At 45.9% G+C, this 22,483-nt stretch overlaps 1 protein-coding gene across 9 annotated transcripts in view; it reads right to left on the reverse strand.

Moving 5' to 3' along the window:
* LOC126943021 (zinc finger protein 611) overlaps window positions 1-22,483 on the reverse strand; it is a 165,042-nt gene that overhangs the window by 41,375 nt on the left and 101,184 nt on the right. For 2 of the 9 annotated variants that reach the window (XM_050771290.1, XM_050771287.1), the window contains exon 1: window positions 9,765-9,798. The exons of 4 other annotated variants lie outside the window; for them this stretch is intronic. In XM_050771290.1, the coding sequence (XP_050627247.1) occupies window positions 9,765-9,798 (34 nt within the window). Of the gene's footprint in view, window positions 1-9,764; window positions 9,803-13,951; window positions 16,266-17,744; window positions 17,872-22,483 lie in introns of those variants that run through there. 3 more of the 9 variants (XM_050771282.1, XM_050771288.1, XM_050771289.1) reach the window with 3 other exon arrangements.

Genomic DNA, 22,483 nt, shown 5'->3' on the forward strand with positions numbered 1-22,483 from the left:
GTAACAGCTAGGCAATGTAGCAATTCTTTTTGTTATTTATATTTTAATTTAATTTTATTTTATTTTATTTTATTTTTTTTTTTATTTTTTTTTTTTTGAGACGGAGTCTTGCTCTGTCACCCAGGCTGGAGTGCAGTGGCCGGATCTCAGCTCACTGCAAGCTCCGCCTCCCGGGTTTACGCCATTCTCCTGCCTCAGCCTCCCAGTAGCTGGGACTACAGGCGCCCGCCACCTCGCCCGGCTATTTTTTTGTATTTTTTAGTAGAGACGGGGTTTCACCGTGTTAGCCGGGATCGTCTCTCGATCTCCTGACCTCGTGATCCGCCCGTCTCGGCCTCCCAAAGTGCTGGGATTACAGGCTTGAGCCACCGCGCCCGGCAATTTAATTTTATTTTTTAAGACAGAGTTTTGCTCCTGTTGCCCAGGCTGGAGGCTGGAGTGCAATGGCGTGATCTCAGCTCACTACAACCTTCGGGTTCAAGCGATTTTCCTTTCTCAGATGCCTGAGCAGCTGGAATTACAGGTGTGCACCACAATGTCTGGCTAATTTTTTGTATTTTTAGTAGAGATGGGGTTTCACCATGTTGGCCAGTCTGGTCTCCAACTCCTGACCTCAGGTGATCCACCTGCCTTGAACTCCCAAAGTGCTGGGATTACAGGCGTTAGCCACCGTGCCCAGCCTCAGAGCAATTCTATATATATGCATTGCCCTTAGTTATCTAGTTTACTATGCATAACATACAAAACATAGAATGTGTACTGGGTAAATTTATAAACTGAGATTATAGGAAACATTTTAGAAAACAAATCGCACAATAAAAACATAAACATGATTCAGGCTCCCAGGTCTGAATGTTCTTATTGACCAAAAGCCATGTTCAGAGTTCTTATTCTCCAATAGGATGTTCCTGCAGATGGGGCCTTTGAGAGAATTTGGTCATGGGTGTTGACTACTAGTGAATAGGACTCGTGCTTTTATAAAAAGAGACAGTAAAGAGCTCACTGCCTGTTTCTCTTTCCAGCATGTGAGAATACGGCAGGGAGATGGCTGGGCTAAACCATGAAGAAGGCTCTCACCAGGAACCAATGTGGCTGGCACCTCGCTCTTGGATTTCCAACTTTCCAAATTCATGAGAAATAAATGTCTGTGTCTTCAGCCTCCCAGTTTAAGCTACTTCCTTTATTGTTTGTTGTTGAGACCAAGTGATGCTCTATCACCCAGACTGCAGTGTAGTGGCCCAATTTTCCTGCCTCAAGAGATTCTCCCTCCTCAGCCTGGAGTCTCACTCTGTTACCCAGGCTGGAGTGCAGTGGCATGATCTTGGCTCACTGCAACCTCTGCCTCCCTGGTTCAAGTATTTCTGCTACCTTAGCCTCCCGAGTAGCTGGGATAACAGGTGCAAGCCACCACGCCCAGCTAATTGTTGTATTTTTAGTACAAATGGGGTTTTACCACGTTGGCCAGGCTACTCTCAAACTCCTGACCTCAGGTGATTTGCCTGTCTTGGCCTCCCAAAGTGCTGGCATGACAGGTGTGAGCCACCGTGCCTGGCCCATTTTTTTGTTTGTTTAGTAGATTCGAGGTTTCTTCACGTTGGCCAGAATGGTCTCAAACTCCTGACCTCAAGCGATCTGCCCACCTCAGCCTCCCAAAATGCTGGGGTTAGACGTGTGACCCACCCAGGCCAGCCAATGTAAACTCTTTCTGACAGGACAGCGAGATAACGGAGACAGGAGAAGGAGCATCTCATCATCAGCACTGAAGGCTGACAAGTCTGTTTAAACAAAGGAAGTTTACAGTCTGTACTACAAACCTTGCAATACTTCAAACCATCTAATAGCACTATCATGTTTTAAAAACCTTGAGGCAAGCAACGCATGGTGGCTCACGCCTGTCATCCCATCACTTTGGGAGGCTGAAGCGGGAGATCGAGACCATCCTGCCTAACACGGTGAAACTGTCTCTGCTAAAAAAAAAAAAAAAAAAAAAAAAAAATTAGCTGGGCATTGTGGCACGCACCTGTAGTCCCAGCTACTTGGAAGGTAGAGTTAGGAGAAGCGCTTGAACCTGGAAGGTGGAGGTTGCAGTGAGCTGAGATCACGTCACTGCACTTTAGCCTGGGTGACTGACTGAGCCTCCGTTTTGAATTAAAAAAATTTTTAAAAAAAATTAACAAAAGGAATTAAAGAAGGCTAAAGAGTAACTCCAACCCACACACATATATATAAAGTTCTCCATTAAAGGCAAATAAAAAGCAGATAGGCCAGGCGCCATGGTGCAGCTTATAGCTTGCAGTGAACTCCAAGAATGAAGTACTCAGACAATTCCAGCTGAGTGGGGGCAGAGATCAACCCTTCTGAGAGAGTGCCGCCCCAGAATCCATCCTCCAAGTCTTTTTTTAAAGGGCTTGTTTAAACTACACTTCAGCCTGGCGTGGTGACTCATGCTTGTAATCCCAGCAATTTGGGAGGCTGAGGTGGGCGGATCACTTGAGGTTAGGAGTTCAAGACCAGCCTGACCAACATGGAGGAACCACGTCTCTACTAAAAATACAAAATTAGCTGGGGTGGTGATACAAGCCTGTAATCCCAGCTACTCAGGAGGCTGAGGCAGGAGAATCGCTTAAATCCAGGAGGCAGAGGTTGCAATGAGCCAAGATTGTGCCATTGCATTCCAGCCTGGGCAACAAGAGTGAAACTCCATCTCAAAATAATAATAATAATAATAATAAAATAAATGACACTTCAGACAAACAAAATGCATCCACCTCGGGGCTCTGTGCAGTCAGGTCATGAGGCACATATGGCCTTGTAAAAGCACTTAGACCACATTCACAGGAGACTGTTTGCAGCATTTCTTATCACACAGTCTACTCCTTGTCCTGATTTCAGGGTCAAGGAGTTATAGTCTCATGCACAAACAACATACACACAGTGCCTCAGTATTTTTCCATGCCTCAACCTCAAATGCCTTGTACATAAGCTTGAATATGTTGCTGTGCACCCACCAAAGGTGATTCACGCCTGTAATCCCAGCACTTCAGGAGGGGAGGCCAAGGTGGGCAGATCACTTAAGTTTGGGAGTTCAAGACCAGCCTGATCAACAAGGAGAAACCTTGTCTCTACTAAAAATACAAAATTAGCCAGGCGTGGTGGCACATGCCTATAATCCCAGCTACTCGGGAGGCTGAGGCAGAAGAATTACCTAAACCCAGGAAGCAGAGGTTGCAGTGAGCTGAGATCATGCCATCGCAATCCAGCCTGGGCAACAGGAGCAAAACTCCATCTTGTAAATAAATAAATAAATGAACAAACAAACAGATACAGAAACCGGTATAAGTGTGCCTTTTCTTTATAACTCAACTTTTCCATTTAGAAGAAAAAAGCATGAAGAAAACACTGCGTATATGTTAATGAAAATACAACATACACAGAACTAATTCTGACATAAATAACAAAGAGTTCTAGTGGAGATAGAGTAGTTTTTGCAGGTTATGGAATTTTTGTTTTGTTTTGTTTCATTCTGTTTCCTTGAGATGGAGTCTCACTCTGTCTCCCAGGGTGGAGTGTAATGGCACCATCTCGGCTCCTGCAACTTCCACCTCTCAAATTCAAGTGTTTCTCCTGCCTCAGCCTCTTGAGTAGCTGGGATTACAGGTGCCCACTACCATGCCTGGCTAACATTTGCATTTTCAGTAGAGACAGAATTTCACCCAGCCAGGTAATGGAAATTTCAAGTTTCATTATTATGCTACCACTTTAAGATGTTTAACATACCTTCAACAATAACCTCGCCCAAACATCTATACAACACACTTCGGTTCTTCATATTGAAAGGAATGGACACTAACGTGGTTGTTATAGTCTCACTGGAATCATGCTTCAACCACTTATATGTTTACTAAAAACTAAAAGACAAAACTATTTAAAATAATAACAATGGCCGGGCACGGCAGCTCGTGCCTGTAATTTTAGTGCTTTGGGAAGCCAAGACACATGGATTACTTGAGATCAGGAGTTTGAGACCAGCCTGCCCAACATGGCGAAACCCCATCTCTTCTAAAAACACAAAAATTAGCTGGGCAGGTGCTGGGTGCCTGTAGTTGCAGCTACTCAGGAAGCTGGGGCATAAGAATCCATTGAGCCCAGCAGGCAAAGGCTGTGGTTAACCAAGATCACACCACTGCACTGTAGCCTGGACAACAGAGTGAGACTTCGTCATAAACAAAAAAAAAAGGTAAATAAGAAGGGAGTCAAAGCACATTGACACAAAAAAGCAATTATACACAAAAAATAGTAAATGAGAAATGAAGAACAAAGCAACCTACAAGACACGCAGATAAGATGTAACAGAAAGGCAACGGTAAGGTCTTTTCCATCAGGAATACTTCAAATGCAAATATTTAACTCTGCACTCAGAAGGCGAAGACTGGCTCCATCAACAGGAACCAACTACATGTTGTTCATAGAAGACTCATATTAGCCCTATGGACACACATACACTAAAATTAAAAAAAAAAACCAATAATTAGTTATGGAGGTTGGTGCCTGTAACCCCAGCTACTCAGGAGGCTGAGGAGGGTCTCTTGAGCCCAGGAGATCAAGACCAACTTCAACAACACAGTAAGACACTGTCTCTAAGAAAAATAAAAGTGATAAATTAGCCCCTCATGGTGGCATGCACCTGTACCAGCTGCTGAGGGAGGCTGAGATGGGCCAATCGCCTAAGCCCAGGAATCCAAGGCTGCAGTGAGCCCTAATCCCACCATTGCACTCCACCCTGGGGGATAGAGTGAGACGCTCTATCTAAAAAAATTTTTAAATAGAAAATAACACAAAAAATAAAAATAATATTCCAAGCAAATGTCATCACAAGAGAGCAGAGGTGGTTATAGTAATTTTTTTTTTTTTTTTTTTTTTTAGAGATGGGGTCTTGCTCTGTCACCCAGGGTGGAGTGCAGTGGTGTGATCTCGGCTCACTGCAACCTCTGCCTGCTGGGTTCAAGCAATTCTTCTCCCTCCACCTCCCAAGTAGCTGGAATTAGTGCACACTAGCATGCTTGGCTATTTTTGGTATTTTTAGTAGAGACAGTGTTCTACCATGTTGGTCAGGCTGGTCTAGAACTCCTGACCTCATGATTTGCCCACCTTGGACTCCCAAAGTGCTGGGATTACAGGCGTGAGCCACCGCACCCAGACCTAAAACATATTTTAACTTGAAAATATTTTACTGGAGAGAAGGAAAGATATTACATCATGATAATAGGGTTAATTCACCAAGAATATACAATAACTAGAGATATATATGCATGAATATGAGAGCTCCATATATAAAGCCAATGTTTACATAACTAAAAAAAAAAAAATGGCTCCATTGTAATGCTAGGAGATTTCAACATTCCACTTTCAATAATGGGTAAAACTACAAGAGCACTGAACAATAAAAAAGTAGAGGGAGGCCGGGTGCATGGCTCATGCCTGGAATTCTATCACTTTGGGAGGCTGAGGCATGAGGATCACCTGGGGTCAGGAGTTTGAGACCAGCCTGGCCAACACAGTGAAACCTCATAGCTACTAAAAATACAAAAATTAGTTGGACGTGGTGGTGGGTGCCTGTAGTCCCAGTTATATGGGAGGCTGAGGCATGAGAATCACTTGAACCCAGCAGGTAGAGGCTGCAGTGAGCCAAGATTGTGCCACTCTACTTCAGCCTGGGTGACAGACAGAACAAGACTTCATCATACACACACACACACACACACACACACACACACACACACGAAACTGATGATTAAATGAATAAAATCCAAGATCATGTGTAATATATAGAAATGTCCAAGATGAAAGTAGTGGCTTAACCAAATAACAGTGAACTTCGTACCAAAGGCATCATTCCAGTGACCTATGCTCCCCACAAGGACCTTGGGCCCCAATACAGGGTCTTTCTGTCAACTGTCTTTCCCACTCAGCTGAGTAACCATCTCAGAACAGTCACCTACTCCCCTGTGACACACACCAGTAAAGTGTGGATGAAGCACAACTGAAGAATGGCTGAGGGGCCTTGTGGAATAAGAAGAAATGCATATATTGGTCTTTTGCCCAGTTCCTGACACAGAGCTCCAAAGACCTTGGGACGTCCTGGGTGCAGGAGCATGATTTGTCCTAATGAGGCAACCTCTATGGTCTCCTGGATGGAGCTGATCACCAGCAAGAACAGGCTAGGCCTAGGGGCATGGACAGTCACTGCCATCCACCATCCTCCAGGAAGGGGAGAGGGGCTGGAGACTGAGTTACCATCAATCATGACTTTGTGATGAAGCCTCCACGCAAATCCCTAAACTATGGGAGATGAGAGCTTCCAAATGCTGAACACACACAGGGCCTGGGGCACGGCACACCCAGTGAATCTTCCCTCGCTCCTTGTGCGGAGCACAGCTCCCTGGAAAGGTGCCTCTAGTGTTAAGTACACTGTTATTCATTTCTACATATTATACATGATGTTGGATTTTATTTATTTAATAATCATTTTCCTATTTTGTGTGATAGTCTTTGTATTCTGTTTTATATCAATCATGTGTGGAACTGTTATATCAGAGAGTGACTATGGATTTACATTTTACTGTCCCACCCCGTGAATCTCATCTGGCTGTCCATCTGTGTCCTGCGAAACATCCTTCATCATGAACTCAAGAAAGTGTTTCACTGAGTTTTGTGAGCCACCCTAGCAAAGTAATCAAACCCAAGAAAGGGGTTGACGAAACTCAACTTACAGCTGGTTGGTCAGAAGAACATGTGACCATCTACTACTTGGAACTGGTGTCTGAGGTCGGGGGCAGCCTTGACGGCCTGGAGTTCAACCCTTGACCTGTGAGTTCTCACTCTAACTCCAGGCAGACAGTGTCAGAACTGAATTCAACTACGAGACATTCAGTTTGTGTCCATCCAAATCTGTATGTCGTTGAGGGGAAATACACATTTTGGTGATCAGAAGGGAGGCATTCTGTGCTCAGCAGCATGTGAGAGTAGGAAAAGCACATTTGTTTTTTCATATTTTTTTTTTTGGTGGGAGGATGGAGTCTCGCTCTGTCACCCAAGCTGGAGCGCAGGGGCGCAATCTCAGCTCACTGCAACCTCTGCCTCCTACGTTCAAGATATTCTCCTGCCTCAGTCTTTCAAGTAGCTGGGAATACACACGCCTGCCACCACACCCGGCTACTTTTGGTATTTTTAGTAGAGACGGGGTTTCACCATGTTAGCCAGGCTGGTCTCAAACTCCCGACCTCAAGTGATCCACCCTCCTCAGCCTCTCAAAGTGTTTGAATTATAGGCATGAGCCACAGCGCATGGCCTTTTTCATATTTCAAATAGACAAGCAGACTATCTGAAGAAGCACAGAGGGATCTGTGCAGTATCCTGGGCCCCAGAGGCAAAGGAGGCACAGCCCATGTTTTCTCATCTCCTGATTAGGTGTTCCAAGTACAGGAAATGGGATGGAACCTGAAGAGGTCAAGGGGTAGGTGTATGGAGGCCTCAAGTCTGATCTATAGGGACAGAAAGTGGAGCATCAGATGGAATCAGGTACAGAAGGAGAGACCACAGGGGAAAGAGCTCCTTTGACACAGCCCTCCCTGTGCCACAGGGTCAAGAAACCAAAGAGGTCACAGAAGCCAGGTGACAGGGTGTTATTGCCCATCAGGATAAAGTAAAGGCTCTGCCTTTTTCTCTGAGCTGTGGCACCACTAGAGGGCAGAAAGATCAAAGTACTACACATTTAAAGGGCAGAGGGGCCGGGCGCGGTGGCTCACACCTGTAATCTCAGCATTTGGGAGGCCCAGAGAGGCAAATTACCTGAGGTTAGGAGTTTGAGACCAAACTTGCCTAAATGGCAAAACTCCTAAAAAAACAAAAATTAGCCAGCTGTGGTGGTGATGCATGCCTGTAGTCCCAGCTACTTGGGAGGCTGAGGCAGAAGGACCACTTGAACTCAGGTGGCAGAGGTTGCAGTGAACTATTGTGCCACTGTACTCCAGCCTGGGCAAAATGGTGAGACTCTGTCAAATAAATAAATAAATAGCAGAAAAATAAGTAGGAGCAAAGCAAGATGTCCATTCTGAGATCTCAGGATTTAAACTTTCCTTTTCCCACAGAATTCTCCCACTTGCAGAGAGTTTCCCTACACACTAGTGGAAGGTGGAGCTTCCACTCTGCCCATCTGAGCTCTTACCTGCCTTTACACCTGTAATACATTCCCACCCAGCTGGATTTTGTTGCTATTTTCACTTCACTCTCCACAGTCCAGGGCTCTTTCCCTTGCCCCTACATGGTGACAACAGGGCAGAAAGAGACTCCTACTTATAAAAAGAAAGGAACATAATGTGCTGGAGCTTTTCTAGAGTCCCAGCCCTACGTTTCAGTAGGAAAGAAGACATTACAGAAAAATCTAGAAAAATATTTCACAAATTCCTCCACTCACTGCCTACTTCTTAAGGCTTACAGAGCATTGTAATATGTAATATGTGGACATCAAGGTCTCTTCCAAGAACTACTGAATCGAAAGCACAGGAGAAGCAAACAGGAAACTGGGTTTTTTTGTTTGTTTGTTTGTTTGCTTTGAGACGGAGTTTCACTTTGTTGCCCAGGCCAGAGTGCGATGGCGTGATCTAACCTCCACCTCCCCAGTTCAAGAGATTCTCCTGCCTCAGCCTCCTGAGTGACTGGGATTACAGGCATGCGCCACCCCTGGCTAATTTTGTATTTTTAGTAGAGAGGAGGTTTCTCCATGTTAGTCAGGCTGGTCTCGAACTCCCGACCTCAGGTGATTCCCTTGTCTTGGCCTCCCTAAATGCTGAGATTACAGGTGTGAGCCACCATACCCAACCAGAACTGGATATCTTTAAAGTCTGCCATAAGGTTTTGTTTTTCTTTTTTTTTTTTGAGACAGTCTTGCTCTGTTCCCTGGGCTGGAGTGCAGAGGCACAGTCTTGGCTCACTGCAACCATCTGCTTCTAGGTTCAAGCGATTCACCTTCCTTAGCCATTCTAGTAGCTAGTATTACAAATGTGTGCTACCACACCGGCCTAATGTTTGTATTTTTAATACAGATGGGGTTTCACCATGTTGACCAGGCTTCTCTCGAACTCCTGACCTGAAGTAATCCAGAAGCCTTGGCCTCTTGAAGTGGGAGTGATGACAGGCGTGGGTCTCCATGCCTGACCTGCCATAAGGTTTTTTTTTTTTTTTGAGACGGAGTCTCGCTCTGCCGCCCAGGCTGGAGTGCAGTGGCCGGATCTCGGCTAACTGCAAGCTCCGCCTCCTGGGTTGACGCCATTCTCCTGCCTCAGCCTCCCGAGTAGTTGGGACTACAGGCACCCGCCCTGCGCCACTGCGCCCGGCTAGTTTTTTGTATTTTTTAGTAGAGACGGGGTTTCACCGTGTTAGCCAGGATGGTCTCGATCTCCTGACCTCGTGATCCGCCTGTCTCGGCCTCCCAAAGTGCTGGGATTACAGGCTTGAGACACCGCGCCCGGCTGCCATAAGGTTTTATGCCTACTTTACTTCTGGAAGCCCCACTGAGCTATCATGAAGAAAGCAGAAGATCTAAACAAAGGGGACAGTGAAAGTCCAGATGCTACATCATGAAGCTTTTCATTTCAAAATCAATACGGCTTCCATTTTAGTCAAGCAAGGATGCGGCTCCCAAGAGGCAACAAGAGAAAAGGCAAAGACACACAAGGGCACACCCCCAGCAGGGAAGTTATCTTCACCCAGGGAGACCAGGTTCCTATAATTCTCCAGCATCACGTCTCTGTATAGAGTCCTCTGAGCAGGGTCCAGGCATTTCCACTCCTCCTGGGAGAATTCTATGGCCACATCCCTGAATGTCAATAGACGCTGAAATGAAAACACATTTTAAGCAAATGGTTATGGGACGAGTTCTTATCTTTACAGAAAATGAGAAGAGGAGAGAGGAGAAAGCATGGATTTAATTGTAGTGAATGTTCTGACATCCGAGTAAGGGACTTTTTACCACATGATATCTTCCCAGTTGTGTTTGATTATACTTTATAAAGAGGTCATGATACCCTCTCAGTATGAATTTTATGTTTGTGGATAATACAAGAAAGACACAAACAAAAAATCAATGCAGAGTTCCCGTTATGGAAATGGTAGCGGCCAGTCATGGTGGCTCACGCCTGTAATTCTAGCAGTTCGAGACCAAGGCAAGCAGATTGCCTGAGCTCAGGAGTTCAAAACCAGCCTGGACAACATGGTGAAACCCCATCTCTACTAAGATACAAAAAATTGGGAGGCCGAGGCGGGCGGATCACAAGGTCAGGAGATCGAGACCACGGTGAAACCCCGTCTCTACTAAAAATACAAAAAATTAGCTGGGCGCGGTTGTGGGCGCCTGTAGTCCCAGCTACTCGGGAGGCTGAGGCAGGAGAATGGCGTGAACCCGGGAGGCGGAGCTTGCAGTGAGCCGAGATCGCGCCACTGCACTCCAGCCTGGGCGACAGAGCGAGACTCCGTCTCAAAAAAAAAAAAAAAAAAAAAAAAATTGGCCAGGTGTAACAACGTGAGCCTGTGGTCCCAGCTACTGGGAAGGCTGAGGTAGGAGAATTGCTTGACACCTGGAGGCAAAAGTTGTAGTGAGGCGAGTTCAAGCCACTGCACTCCAACCTGAGCAACAGAGCAAGACTCTGTCTCCAAAAACAAAACAAAACAAAAAAAGCAATGTTAGAATATTTTATTGACACACCAAGTGACATTCAGTATCCAGATGAGACAGAGCATAAGTGATGTTTTCAGAGATGACAATGGCCACAGTGAAAGATCAGAAACTAAAATTCAGCTAGGTAAGGGGATACATTGCTCTAATCCCAGCACTTTGAGAGGCCGAGGCAGGTGGATCACCTGAGGTCAGGACTTCAAGACCAGCCTGGCCAATATGGTGAAACCCTGCCTCTACTAAAAATGCAAAAAATTAGCCACATGTCCTGGTGGACACCTGTAATCCCAGCTACTCAGAAGGCTGATGCAGAAGAATCATTTGAACCCAGGAGGCGGAGGTTGCAGTGAGCAGAGATCATGCCATTATACTCCAGCCTGGGCAAGAAGAGCCAAACTCTGTCTCAAAAAAAAAAGTAAATAAAAAATAACTATTGGGTACTGGGTTTAATATCTAAATGATGAAATAATCTGTATGACAAACCCCATTCATTCACAGGTAGCCCCAAACCTAAAGTAAAAAATATATATATATAAAAAATTTTAATTTACTGCAGAATTTTTCCTAAAGTCTCATAACTATGCAGAAATACATGTGTACAAGGCTTGCTCTGACACCTAACACGGAACTGACGGTAGCGGCTCCCCAGTGAGGTTGGAAGGAGGGTGGAGGACGTGACAGGGAAAGGAAATGCCTTATGGCCAAGGGCCTAAGCTGCAGCTTTGCTTGGAGTGTTACCACAAAACAAATATATATATCATGTGATGTTTAAATATAACAATATATTTAATAATAATTAGGCTGGGCATGGTAGTGCACGCCTGTAATCCCAGCACTTTGGGAGGCTGAGGCGGGTGGATCACAAGGTCAGGATTTCAAGACTAGCCAGACCAAGATGGTGAAACCCCATCTTTACTAAAAATACAAAAATTAGCTGGTTGTGGTGTCACATGCCTGTAATTCCAGCTACTCAGGAGGCTGAGGCAGAAGAATTGCTTGAACCCAGGCGGTGGAAGTTTCAAGCGCCGGCCATACCTTCATCTGCATAGGGCACCCATCTGCTCTGGCCTCGGGCCCGTTCACCTCAGCATTTCACTGGCCAAAGGCCAAATCCTTCATCCAGATAAGGAATAGCCCATAGGGACCTCAAAAGAAATACTTTAACCCCGCAAAACTTTGTAAACGGGGCCCTGGAGATGCTCGCTCAGACCCACTCCCCGCTCTGGAGTGCTTTCCTGATGGAATAAGAGGATGGAGAAGAGGGCTGCCTCCAGGAAGAGCACGTTTTCCAGGGATTGGAACTGGGGAGAAGCTGGGCCCGGCAGGAGGAGGGAGGTGGGGGGCGACGGCGCCTTCGGACAGGGGTGGGGTCTGCAAGATCCCAGGATCAGGCAGAGGACTCGGCCTCCTGGGGATTGGGGCTGCGGCGCTGCGCTCCATAGGCCGACGTAACAGCGAGGCTACTAGGCGCCCAGGGCGAGAATCCAGCTCGCGGGTGAGGACTTGAAACAGCGCGAGGTGGGAGGACGGATCGGGAAGCGTTTTGTGAAGGAAAGTTTCGCGACATGAGGTGGCTGCACAATACTGCAGAAAGACCGGGGACGGGACCGGCGTCAGGGCGACTTTAAACTCAAAAGGAAGCCACTCACGGACTCTCAGCCGGACGTCTCAATTTGCTCTGGGTTTAGAAAGAGGGGCTGAAATTTCCAGGTCTGTGGGGACCCCATGTCCCCGGTAAAGCAGCACCAGAGAACTGGGAAGCGCACAGACTGCCGCGCAACCTTCAGTACACGCTATCTGCTTCCGGGTCTGAGCCAATCAGAAAAGGACAGAAGCCAGGCCTGGGCGGGACACCCAGGAGGTGGGCGGGGCCTCGGTGAGGCCGGGAACAGACTCGAAGAGGTGGACTGGGTCTGAGCGAGGCAGGGGCGGGGCGCCCAGGACAGGTGACCTGGCGCGAGGGACAAGAGTCCTGGACTGTGAGGGGTCTGCGGGGGCGGGAAGGAGGGGGAGCTTCCCTCCCTCTCGCTCTGGGCGCCTCTGTTTTCCGGGTTTTGGAGGCAAAACCCGCCAGTGAGGCTGAAGCAGCTCAGCAGTCAGGGAAATAGTACCTCTCTGAGAAGTCGACGTGGGGCGGTAATTGGACACGGGAAAGTTCCTTGCTAATGAAATTAATTTTAGCAATTTAATTCCAAAGCCTCGATGTTGTCTAGGGCAGAAATGCAAACTAGAATGCGAAATGCAAAGCCCTGCCTGAGCGAAACCTACAACTTCATGCTGACGGCCCACAGAACAAGAGAGAAATCCTCTCCCTTTCAATTCTCCATTCACTGGAGTGGGAGAGTCCACCCTGTGCTCAGCTCCTGAGACTTCCCTAGGGCCACCGCCTGGGGTGCAAAGGGGAGGGCTCAGGTCAGGGAGGAGTGAGGTCACCACCTGCTGCTTAAACGCAGCAGGGATGCAGGCAGGGTGGCGGGAGTCTGGGGTCCCAGCTACTCAGGAAGCAGGAGCAGGAGGATCGCGGAGCCCGGAGGTCCAGGCCAACCTGGGTGACAAAGTAAGACCCTCTACCCCAGAGCTCCCTCCTCCATGTCAATAAGAAAAAAAGTAATTAAAAAAAAAAAAAAAAAAAAGGCACTGACATTTAAACAGTGCATATAAATTGCCCAAGTGTTCCTTATATTTGTTATTTCATGCTGCACTTAAAATGAGTTATTCTTATCATGGAAAAGAGTCAAACTCTGTAAAATATCTTTAGAGATTTATTCTGAGCTAAATATGAATGACCATCAGGAGGTCCTGAGAACGTGTGTCAAGGTAATGGGGAACAGCTTGTTCTTAGGCTGTTTAGGGAGGCATTAGACATCAATCAAATACATTCAAGAAATACACTGATGGCTGGGCGCAGTGGCTCATGCCTTTAATTCCAGCACTTTGGGAAGCCGAGGCGGACAGATCACGAGGTCAGGAGATCGAGACCATCCTGGCTAACACAGTGAAACCCTGTCTCTACTAAAAATACAAAAAATTAGCCAGGCATGGTGGCGGGCACCTGTAGTTCCAGCTGCCCGGGAGGCTGAGGCTGGAGAATGGTGTGAACCCAGGAGGCATAGCTTGCAATGAGCCGAGATCACGCCACTGCAATTATCTCAAAAATGAATTTCCTGCTGTTCTGCAAGGAGAGACCTCAGACTAAAGACCTTGCCTCACCTATGACATTTGTAAGATTTCTGTCCAGTATAGATTCTCTGATGTCTAATGTGGTGTGAATGTAAAGACTTTGCCACATTGGGCGCGGTGGCTCGTGCCTGTAATCCCAGCACTTTGGGAGGCCAAAGTGGGCAGATCACAAGGTCAAGAGTTGAAAGCAGCCAGGCCAACATGGTGAAACCCTGTCTCTACTAAAAACAAAAATTAGCCAGGCTTAGTGGAACATGCTTGCAGTCCCAGCTACTCGGGAGGCTAGGAAGGAGAATCGTATGAACCTGGGAGGCGGAGGTTGCAGTGAACTGAGATTGTGCCACTGCACCCCAGCCTGGGAGAAAGAGTAAGACTTCATCTCAAAAAGAAAAAAAAGAAAAAAAAAGACTTTGCCACAATTATCACAGTTGTAAGGTTTCTCTCCTGTATGAATTCTCTTGTTTTGCATAAGATGAAGCTTGACTGAACACCTTGCACAATCATGACATCTGTAAGGTTTCTCTCCAGTATGAGTTCGCCAATGAACTACAAGCTATGAACGATGTCTGAAAACTCTGCCACATTTACTACACTTGTAAGATCTCTCTTCATTATGAATTCTCTAATGATTTGCAAATGATAGTAGCATTACTGAGGACTTTGTGAGAATCATTACATTTGTAAAGTTTGCCTATACTGTGGATTGCTTGATGATGAGTAAGTGATGACTGCCCACTAAAGGCTTTGCCACACTCATTGCACTTATAAGGTTTTTCTCCAGTATGAAGTCTATGATGACATACAAAGGATGACATATGACTGAAGGTCTTGCCACACTCATTACACTTGTAAGGTTTCTCCCCATTATGAAGTCTATGATGGTATACAGAGGATGACATATGACTGAAGGTCTTGCCACACTCATTACACTTGTAAGGTTTCTCTCCAGTATGAACTCTCTGATGTTGTGCAAGGTTTGATTGTTGATTAAAAACCTTGCCACATTCATTACACTTGTAAGGTTTCTCTCCAGTATGAATTGCCTTATGAATTACAAGGGATGAATTTCGAGCAAAGGTCTTGCCACACTCATGACAGTTGTAAGGTTTCTCTCCAGTATGAAGTCTACGATGGCCTACAAGGGATGACTTCTGACTGAAGGTCTTGCCACACTCATTACACTTGTAAGGTTTCTCTCCAGTATGAAGTCGATAATGACATGCAAGGTGTGCTTTTTGATTAAAAACCTTACCACATTCATTACATGTGTAAGGTTTCTCTCCAGTATGAACTCTCTGATGTTGTGCAAGGTATGAATCACGCCGGAAAACCTTGCCACATTCATTGCATGTGTAAGGTTTCTCTTCAGTATGAACTCTGTTATGGCGTGAAAGGCATGAATTATGCCTAAAAGCTTTGTCACAAACCTTACATTTGTATGGTTTCTCTCCTGTATGAATTCGCCTATGTGTTTCAAGTTGTGATCTGCAACTGTAAACTTTGTCACATTCTTCACATTTGTAAGGTTTCTCTCCAGTATGACGTCTACGATGGCCTACAAGGGATGATGTCTGACTGAAGGTCTTACCACACTCATTACATTTGTAAGGTTTCTCTCCAGTATGAAGTCTATGATGGCGTGTAAGAGATGACTTGTGACCGAAGGTCTTGCAACACTCATTACACTTGTAAGGTTTTTCTCCAGTATGGACTCTATGGTGCCATGCAAGGTATTGCTTTTGATGAAAGACTTTGCCACATACATCACATTTATGTTGTTTCTCTCCTGAATGGGTTATGTGATGTCTCCTTAAATGTGAGCTATAATTAAAGGCTTTGCCACACTCATTACATCGGAAAGGTTTTTCTCTCATGTGTACTTCCTGTATTTGTGTGAATAATGAAGAATGGAGAAAATTCTTCCCATACCTATTAGAAATATGGGTTTTAAGCCTACTGGAAATTCTTTGGGATGTTGAAACCAAGGAAGCATTGTTGATAGACTTCTCTACTTGATTATCAATTTTCCCTACAGTCTGAAATACGTGCAGTTCAGGCAGATGTGAATGAAAGCTTGATCCAAGCTGATCTTTAATAGGCTTGTTTCCAGCATGTCTTTGATTATGTCGGTCTGTACTACCTGTCAACTTTTTGATTTTTGTCATGGGTGCTTCATGGACCTTTCTTTTAATTTCTTGCCACTGAAACTCAAAGTCATGAATATCTTTCTTGATTTCTGGGAAGCAAAAATCTCCAATGTGATGACTTTCATGTCTTTCCAACATCCCAGTGTGTAACACTTCTGTATTGCCTTGCCCTGTTGATGAGTACTCCATCATGGTTTTAAAAGAGCTGTCTAAAAAATAGAAAAACCAATAGGTTTCCAATTAAGTACATATGGTAAATAAAGGTTAATATTGAAATGTTAATATTACACAAAAAGCAATACTTATTTTAAACTTTCCAAATATGATCTTCAAAGTTTAAGAATACCCTCTCTCTACTAAAAACACAAAAATTAGCCAGGTATGGTGGTGGGTGCCTGTAATCCCAGCTACTCAGGAGGCTGAAGCAGGAGAATTTCTTAAACCTGGGAGGCAGAGGTTGTAGTGAGCAGAGATCACATCATTGCACTCCAGCCTGGGTAACAAGAGCAAAATTCCATGTCAAACAAAAACAGTTCAGTCAAGAGCCTCATATACATGAGGCAGTAAGCCTGAATCATGTCCTCCCTAGGAGGAACTTCTACAGCAGTGACTGCTGCTTAGAGAAGCTGATCATTAGTTTATGTGATGATCACTGTCACAGTACCAGGGAGAGATGCTTCTGTGATGCTCCTTTAAAACCAGAATGAAAGACCAAGCATGGTGGCTCAGGTTTGTAATCCCAACACTTGGCTGGAGGCTGAGGTGGGCAGATTGCTTGAGACCAGAAATTTGAGACCAGCCTGGTCAACATGGTGATACCCTATCTCTAACAAAAATACAAAAATTCGCAAGGTATCGTGGCTTGCATCTGTAATTCCCGTTAGGTTGGGAGACTGAGGTATGAGAATTGCTTGAATGCAGGAGGTGGAGGTTGTCATGAGCTGAGATCACAACAGTGCACTACAGCCTGAGCAACAGAGGGAGACTCTGTCTCAAAAAAAACAAAACAAAACAAAACCAGAACCACAGCTGGAAACACTTGTCAGTCAGTGTCAGTGTCATGCTTTCAATCTCATATCCTGGGCCATGCTGACAATTCTGCTCAGGGCTTCCAGGGACATCTCTGCCTAGAGCAGGATGATATTCAATTGTATTAGTCAGAGTGTTAATAAGTGTTCTGGGCCGGGAGCGGTGGTTCAAGCCTGTAATTCCAGCACTTTGGGAGGCCGAGACGGGCGGATCACGAGATCAGGAGATCGAGACCATCCTGGCTAACATGGTGAAACCCCGTCTCTACTAAAAAAATACAAAAAACTAGCCGGGCGAGGTGGCGGGCGCCTGTCGTCCCAGCTACTCGGGAGGCTGAGGCAGGAGAATGGCATGAACCCAGGAGGCGGAGCTTGCAGTGAGCTGAGATCCGGCCACTGCACTCCAGCCTGGGCGACAGAGCGAGACTCCGTCTCAAAAAAAAAAAAAAAAAAAACCAGTGTTCTGTTTTTATGTAAAACCACTCCATAGGAGAGTCTCTAAGAAGCTACCCATGACAGATAGGAGGGTCATCACTGCAGAAAAGAATGACATGTACATCAAAAGCATGTATCACAAAATCTCAAAAGAGAATACTAAATCAGGAAGAGCCAAGAAAGACAAAGGCAGATTCCTCACGTGTGGAGACACATTTTCCTCACCCACAGACTCCAGGTTCCTGTAGTTCTCCAACATCACTTCCCTGTATAAAGCCCTCTGCGCAGGGTTCAGGCATTTCCACTCCGCCAAAGAGAATTCTATAGCCACATCCCTGAAAGTCAAGTGTCCCTAAAATGAAACACACATTTCCACAAAACATTATGGAGGAGTTATCACCTTCACAGAAAATGAGAAAAGAGAAAATAAGCATTGATTTGATCCAAGACTGTGTTCTGACAAACCCACGCTAAGGTATTTTTTTTTTTTTTTTTTTTTTTTTGAGACGGAGTCTCGCTCTGTAGCCCAGGCTGGAGTGCAGTGGCCGGATCTCAGCTCACTGCAAGCTCCGCCTCCCGGGTTCACGCCATTCTCCTGCCTCAGCCTCCCGAGTAGCTGGGACTACAGGCGCTGCCACCTCGCCCGGCTATTTTTTGTATTTCTTAGTAGAGACGGGGTTTCACCGTGTTAGCCAGGATGGTCTCGATCTCCTGACCTCGTGATCCGCCCATCTCGGCCTCCCAAAGTGCTGGGATTACAGGCTTGAGCCACCGCGCCCGGCCGCTAAGGTATTTTTGAACAGTTTTTTCTGTACAGTTGTGTTTTATTGTACTTTCCCATTATAGATTTTAAAATCTAACTCACTGTGGAAGTCTCAGTTTTATGGAAAATATAAAAAACACATGTCCAGGATCCTGGCTAACTCAGTGAAACCCCATCTCTACTAAAAATACAAAAAATTAGCCGGGCGTGGTGGCGGGCACCTGTAGTCCCAGCTACTCAGAAGGCTGAGGCAGGAGAATGGCGTGAACCCGGGAGACGGAGCTTGCAGTGAGCCGAGATCATACCACTGCACTCCAGTCTGGGAGACAGGGCGAGACCCTGTCTCAAAAAATATATGTGTGTGTGTGTGTGTGTGTGTGTGTGTGTCCAGGGTGCGGTGGCTCACACCTGAAATCCCAGCAGTTTCGGAGGCCGAGGTGAGTGGATCAACTGAGCTCAGGAGTTCGAACCACCCAGGGCAACATGGTGAAACCAAGTCTCTACTAAAAATACAAAAAAATTAACTGGGTGTGCTTGTGCACGCCTCTAGTCCCAGCTATTTGGGAGGCTGAGGCAGGAGAATCGCTTGAGCTCCAGAGGTGAAGGTTGCAGTGAGCTGAGATTGTACCACTGTACTTCAGCTTAGACTGCAGAGTGAGACTCCATCTCAAACAAACAAACAAACAAACAAACAAAATATATATGTATATGGCCAGGCATGGGGGCTCACACCTGTAACCCTGTCACTTTGGGATACCAAGGTAGGTGGATCACTTAAGGTCAGGAGTTTGAGACCAACCTGGGCAACATGATGAAACCCCATAGCTACTAAAAATAGAAAAATTAGCTGGGCATGGTGGGGGAACCGCCTGTAATCCCAGCTATTTGGGAAGCTGGGGCAGGGGAATTGCTTGAACTCTGGAGGCAGACGTTGCAATAAGCTGAGATCATAGCACTGCACTCCAGCCAGGGCAACAGAGTGAGTCTTTCTCAAAATAAAAATATATGTAAATATATACTGCAAATAATGTGTTTTCTACAAAAACCATGGGCTTGGCTGGGCATGGTGGTTCACATCTACAATCCTGACACTTCTGGAGGCTGAGGCGTGTGGATCACGAGGTCAAGAGATTAAGACCATCTGAGCCAACATGCTGAAACCCCGACTCTATTAAAAATACAAAAATTAGCTTGGTGTGGTGGCATGCACCTGTAATCCCAGCTACTCAGGAGGCTGAGGCAGGAGAATCACTTGAACTCGGGAGGCTGAGGTTGCAGTGAGCTGAGATAGTGCCACTTCACACCAGCCTATCGACAGAGTGAGACTCTGTCTCAAAAAAATCATGGACTTCTCCATTAATGCTTTCCAGGACACATTTAAAATCACATCTACACACACTTAAATTAACTTCAGTCCGGACATTATAAGGAAAAACCTGGAGAGGACACATCCATAGCTACTCACCAGGCTGAGGTGGGTGGATTGCTTGAGCCTGGAGAGCAGAGGTTGAAGCGAACCAAGATTGCACCACTGCACTCCAGTCTGGGGGACACAGTCAGACCCTGTCACCCCCACCCCCCAAAAAGTCTGAAGCTCATTGAATTAAGCGACAGCTTCAAGAAATCATGAAAGCAATGCATGAAGAAAATGAGGTCAACCAACATACAGAAATTATGAAGAACTACAGAGAAACTCTCAGGCTAAAAATACAGTAACTAAATAGAAAAACTCAATACATGGGATCAAAATCAGAATTCATTATGTAAATTAAAAATTAGTGAAGAGGGGATGGGTGAGGTGGCTCACATCAGGACTTTGGGAGGCTGAGGAGGGTGGATCACATGAGGTCAGGAGTTCGGAGACCAGCCTGGCCAATATGATAAAACTTTGTCTCCACTAAAAATACAAAGATTAGCAGGGTGTAGTGGTGGGCTTCCCACTGCACTCCAGCCTGGATGACAGAGTGAGACTGTCTCAAAAGAAAATAATAAAATAATTTTTTAAAAAAGGCCAGGCGTGGGCCAGGTGTGATGGCTCATGCCTGTAATCCTAGCACTTTGGGACGCCGAGGCAGGCAGATCACCCAAGGTCAGGAGTTCAAGACCAGCCTGACCAACATGGAGAAACCCCATCTCTACTACAAATACAAAATTAGCTGGGTGTGATGGTGCATGCCTGTAATCCCAGCTACTTGGGAGGCTAAGGCAGGAGAATCGCTTGAACCTGGGAGGTGGAGGTTGCGGTGAGCCGAGATTGCATCATTGCACTCCAGCCTGGGCAATAAGAGCAAAACTCTGTCTCCAAAAAAAAAAAAAAAAAAGAAAGGCCAGGCTTGGTGGCTCATGCCTGTAATCCCAGCACTTTGGGAGGCCGAGGCGGATGGATCACCTGAGGTCAGTAGCTCAAGACCAGTCTGACCAACATAGAGAAACCCTGTCTCTACTAAAAATACAAAATTAGCTGGGCATGGTGGTACATGCCCGTAATCCCAGCTATTCAAAAGGCTAAGGCAGGAGAATTGCTTTAACCATGAAAGTGGATGTTAAAATGAGCCGAGTTTGTGACCTTGTACTCCATCCTCAGCAACCAGAGTGAAACTCCATCTCAAAAAAAAAAAAAAAAAAGTAGTGAATAGGAAAAGAAACAACAACAACAAAGAATAAAGAAAAATGAAGGGAGTCTAAACAGACTAACAGGACACCAGCAAGGACACCATCCTAACACATTAGGAAAGTCCCAGGCCAGATTGTGGCTCACGCCTGTAATTCCAGCACTTTGGGAGGCCCAGGTGTGGGAATCACCTGAGGTCAGGCGTTCAAGACCGGCCTGGCCAACATGGTGAAATTTCATCTCTACTGAAAATACAACAATCAGCCAGGTGTGGTGGTGTGCACCTGTAATCTCAGCCACTTGGGAGGCTGAGGTGAGAGAATTGCTTGAATCCAGAAGCAGAGGCTGGAGTGAGGTGAGATCACACCACTGCACTCCAGCCTGGGCAACAGTGTTGGGATTTACTCAAGATAGGGGCAGAAATATTAAAGGGAAATATTAGGGAAAGTTATAGGGAATAGTCACAAACCTTTTGGAAGGCCAAAAGGTTACATAGCTTGTAGTAATTGAACAGGCTGAAGGCAGCCGGCTCTTACCTTACAGCATTAGGTCATAGGGTAAATACTAGGGACAACAGAGGCTTCCCCAGTTGTGTCTGTTTACCCTGCCTCCAGTAACTAACCTTTGAGCCACATGGCACTCTAGGGGGAGGCTGACCAGGGAAATTGTCCCTTAATGGTATTTACTTTAGACCACAGTACCTGGGCTTTAATCATTCATAAAACCACTCTCTTAACCATGTTAATTATCCTCAAGTGTGTTTACTCAAACTTCTGTTGTTAATTCAATGCTACATAAATGCCTGGAGTGTGAGCTGCTCAGGGCCGCTGCAGTGACAAACCTCTCTTGGTGTGCAGGCAACTGGGCACCCAGCAGGACTGGCAAAGCAGAGTGTCTGTCTGTGTGTCGGTGTACGTTTCACTCATCCGTCTGGACCAGGGACTGTGGGCAGACCCCTGCAGCTAATGCCCTGTTGTGAGGAGCAATACCTCAGTTGGTGCCCCGTGTGAGGAAAGTCAGGGATCTGCAGAAACAGACCCCCAGCAGTTCAAGCCCCTCCTGAGGCAACCTGCAAAGGAAGGGTGAGGACCGCCCTCAAGAGGAAAGCTGTGATGGAAGCGTGAGGAACGCGACCCCCGAAAACGAAGGCAAAGAAGGACCATGTGGTCAAGTCAGTGAGTAATCAGCAAGTCACTGGTGCCCACTCTAGGTTACCACGTTCTGGGGAAAGTTGGAAACAGCATATAAAAGCGTTAAGACAGTTGCTTAAGGCTAGTGGTCGGGAAACACAGCAGAACTAGCCAAACAGAATTATCTGTGTGTCAGTGTATGTTTTATTCATACATGGTTTAGGTCAGGGTCGGCACGCAGACCCCCGCAGCTAATGCTGTCTTGTGAGGAGCAATACCTCAACAGAGCAAGACTCCATCTCAAAAAAAAAAAAAAAAGAGTACCAGAAGTCACAGAAGTGAGTGAGAGGAACAAAGGAATAGAAAAGCTTGTTGCAAGGCATAATGGCCAAAAATTTCTAATTTCAGAAGGCAAAAGAAACAAATTCAATACCTTAAGAATATCCAACTAGGATAAATC

The sequence above is a fragment of the Macaca thibetana genome, chromosome 19 (assembly GCF_024542745.1).
Source record: "Macaca thibetana thibetana isolate TM-01 chromosome 19, ASM2454274v1, whole genome shotgun sequence".
In the NCBI taxonomy this organism is placed as follows: Eukaryota; Metazoa; Chordata; class Mammalia; order Primates; family Cercopithecidae; genus Macaca; species Macaca thibetana.